General features: G+C 42.7%; 1 protein-coding gene across 1 annotated transcript; it reads left to right on the top strand.

Annotated features, from left to right (window-relative positions):
* The first annotated feature begins 1,567 nt into the window (after window positions 1–1,567).
* Window positions 1,568–2,829, top strand: LOC6580707 (V-type proton ATPase subunit D 1). Its single transcript, XM_002006474.4, has one exon. The coding sequence runs from the start codon at window positions 1,739–1,741 to the stop codon at window positions 2,711–2,713; it is 975 nt and encodes a 324-aa protein (XP_002006510.1). The 5' UTR covers window positions 1,568–1,738; the 3' UTR covers window positions 2,714–2,829.
* Window positions 2,830–3,722: the final 893 nt, after the last annotated feature.

The raw sequence follows: 3,722 nt of genomic DNA, 5'->3' as shown, positions 1-3,722 counted from the left end.
AGCTGCGATAGATGGGCAAATCTTTTCTAGTTTCCAGCTCCATAAACGAGTTGGCCCAAAGAGAGAGAGAGAGAGAGAAAGAGAGGAGGGAGAGAGAGAGAGAGCAGTTCCCTAGCTGCTGCGTGGGCAATTTGATTCGATTGCCTGCAAGTAAATGACATATATGTCAAGTTCCGGGCGATATTAATGCAAATCATACAAAATTAATGTTGACGGCGCAGCATATTGCCTGTCGGCCAAGGCAAAGGCAGAGGCAGAGGCAGAGGCAAAGGCAGAAGCAGATGCAATTGCATTTTACCATATGTTTCCTGGGCAGAAACTGTTCGAATTGCATATACATATGTACGTATGTACATAGCTAATCTACTCTGTGGGCCACGCCCCTATCCCGCAGCCGTCAACTGCAAATTTCAATTAAAGCCTCCACTGCAGCACTTGCACTTTAAGCGCTCTGCATTGAAATTCTCGCTGCCGAGGCAGAACTTCCGCATGTGGAGCTCGAGTCTCAAGGAACTGAGACTGAGAACGGCTCTGGCGGCTGCAGGCTTTACGTGCCTGGACTATATTCTAGGGCCAAAGAGTCGCTAGTCGCTATTCGCTGCCACGGCTGCGGGCGGAGTAAAAATTATGTTATGCATTTCACGTGCAACAAGTTGAAATCATAACAAGCCCAAGCTGCACTAAGGCAAATACTTTCATAACGGAAATGCAATGAAAATATTGAAAGAGACGTTGTTCAAATTGAAAAGCAAACAATTTTACAAGTCCTGTATGAGAGTTCGTGTGTTTGTGTGTGTGTGTGTTTATGTGTGTTTGTGTGTGTTTGTGTGTGTGTTTAACAAGGCACAAATACATTTCCTGCTTCAATTCCAGTTTGAAATTCCAGCTGTAACTGCTAAATTGAAGCAAAAACTATATCATATAATATTAGACAGACATTGATGTTATTTTGGTAGGTATATATAGGTATATATAAGAAGTTATTTTTGTTTGATATATTCCAAATTTAAGTGCGGATATATAATCTTTTGAGATTTATATTCTTACTGTATATTATTCAAAAAATAAATTACAATAAATTATAGATACAAATTAATTGCACATTGAATATTACTACTTACTATAATTAAGCTTGCATTCATTTTAAATATATTTATAAATTTGAAATACTGAAAATAAAAATTTAATAAACATTAAATGACAGATAGATTTAATTTAATATTATTTTTACTTCGCTTATTGAAAATAATAAATATTGTTTTTTATATTTTCTACAAATACATAAAAGATAAATCTTTATTTAACTATCAGTGTTCAATTCAATTTATAGAATTCGTATTTTATTTTAAGACAAACAAATTTCTTAAATATTTAAATAAATTCAATTAAATATACGCTTATTTATTTTTCGTGGCTAGATCAACTGAACTTGTTTTTTAGACGATAACTTAAACTTGATCTCGATCTCTGAAAATATTCATTAAGACTACAAAATGTCTTAAAAATGTAAATAAATTCTCTTTATATATATACACTTTTATTTCGTTGTGAGGTCAACTGAATTTATTTTTTAGATAATAATTTCAAAAGCACAAAATGATTTTTAAGTCAAGCTTTTAAATAAATTTAAAGTTTTTCAAAGAATATTTCTAGGAGTTCCCGGCTCGTTCAGCTGGCTGTGACGAGGAGCAGCGAGTGACAGGAAGTCCTTGGTGAGAGGTGCGGGTGCTGCTGCAAGATGGCCGTCAACGACAAGATTCAGATATTTCCATCTCGCGCCAATGCGGTGCTGATGAGTCAAAAGATCCTGGCCGCCAAGCGTGGCATTCGGCTGCTAATGCGCAAGCGCGATGCAATCGACATGAAGCTGCGGGAGCTGAAGGCCCAAATGGTCGCCAAGGGGGATAAATTGGATGATGTGATGCGCAACGCCATCTTCTCAGTGACCAAGGCGAACCTGCTGGGCGCGGACTTCAAGCCCTTGACTGTCACAGACCAAAAGAAGGCAACCACATACTTGCTTAGGCGCCAGCAGAAGATCGTGGGCGTGACATTGAACTATTTCGACTTGGAGATCTCCGACATGAACGCCCAGCCGCTGGTTGGCCTCAACTGCGGTGGTCAACAGGTGGCGAAGGTGCGCACGAACTTTCAAGACGCGCTGAATTTGATCGTCGAGTACGCATCGCTCGAGTACATGCTGCGCCTGTTGATGTACGCCTCGCATCAGACCAACATGCGAGTCAATGCCCTGGACTTTGTAGTCCTGCCGCAGCTGTCCGCAACGGCCAAGTATATCAGCAGTGAGCTGGAGGAGTTCGAGCGCGAGGACTTCTATCGATTGAAGCGCTCACAGGCCAAGCAGCTGGAGGCCAAGCGCGCCTTCACAGAGCTCATCAAGACCAAAAATATGACGCCGGAGGAGCTGGCAGCGTACATAAAGCACGGTGGCCATGTCCAGCATTTGCCTGAGATCACCTTCGATGAAGCACCATTCGAAAGAGAGGCACCGGACCCGAAACTTCGCGAGGCCTACATCAAGCGCCACTCCCTGGTCGCCACTCAGACGAAACGCGCCGACACCCATTTACCGGATCCACATACCGCCGAATACTTTAAGCACATTGATCGTACTGAGGTGAGGTTGTCCGAACATGCTCAGTCGCTAGTACCACAGTACAGTTCATCCGAATCCAGCAACGAAGACTCCTAAGCATCGCATTATCGAGCTCAGCAAATCGATTTCTCACTGAAGATGCTTAGAGATCTATTTGAGAAACTTCCACTTAAAATTTGTAATTTTATTGAAAAAGAAAAGCTTATCACCTATTTCGTACTCTCATCCTTCCGATCCATAGAATACTTCTGTTGAACCCTTTACCGCAATGACACTTGGCTATGGGAATAGCTCGTTGTCTCATTGCGTTTGGCCATAAATTTCATTTGATGACAAATAGATGGCCAAAAGCGGCAAAGCTGCACAGTCTGTATTGCCTTTTAGGAGTTGAGTTGAGTCGAGTCGAGTCGAGTGGAGTTGCTCGTTAGCCAACATTTCACCTGCAATTGAAGTTGGCCAACAGCGGCGGGGCAGCCGAGTCTTTTGTGTTGACAAATGCATATTACAAAATGCAACTGGCCATAATAAAGGACGTCTATTACGACACATCAGAGAGGAGAGCACGGCATAAAAAAATGCATGCACATATGTTGGCATCTGTGTGTGTGTGCGCTCACACACTCGCACACTTCATAACACAAATATTGCAAGCCATGCAGCGCTTTTGCTCTTGTTGGCAGCAACACAAAGGCCAAAGCAACAACAGCAACTTGCAACGTGCGCTGCGGTGAACTCACGTGTTAGGGAAAACAAAACAAAATGCCAGCAACAACAACGCCAGCAGCGACAACAAAGCAGGCGCAATGCAGAAAAAAAAAATAACAGAAAACAACAACAACAACGAAATATATATAAAATGCTGCAACAATTGGCAGCAACAACAATGGGGCAACAACAGCAACGCTTGCAACATGGGCCAGGCAACGGTAGCTCCAAATAATAAAAGGATGATAGTCAAAGTTTAATGACAGTTCAAATGATGTTGCCGCCGCAGTCGCAGCTGGCGTCGACTGCGCTGCTGCTGTCGCTGTTGCTGCTGTCGCTGTTGCTGCTGTTGCTGTTGCTGTTGCTGTTGCTGCTGTTGCTGTTGCTGTGCTGCATTGCT

This window comes from Drosophila mojavensis, unplaced genomic scaffold, assembly GCF_018153725.1.
Source record: "Drosophila mojavensis isolate 15081-1352.22 unplaced genomic scaffold, ASM1815372v1 contig_81, whole genome shotgun sequence".
Lineage (NCBI taxonomy): Eukaryota > Metazoa > Arthropoda > Insecta > Diptera > Drosophilidae > Drosophila > Drosophila mojavensis.
The sequence above is the reverse complement of the archived record's forward strand: the minus strand, read 5'-3'. Positions and strand labels throughout refer to the sequence as shown.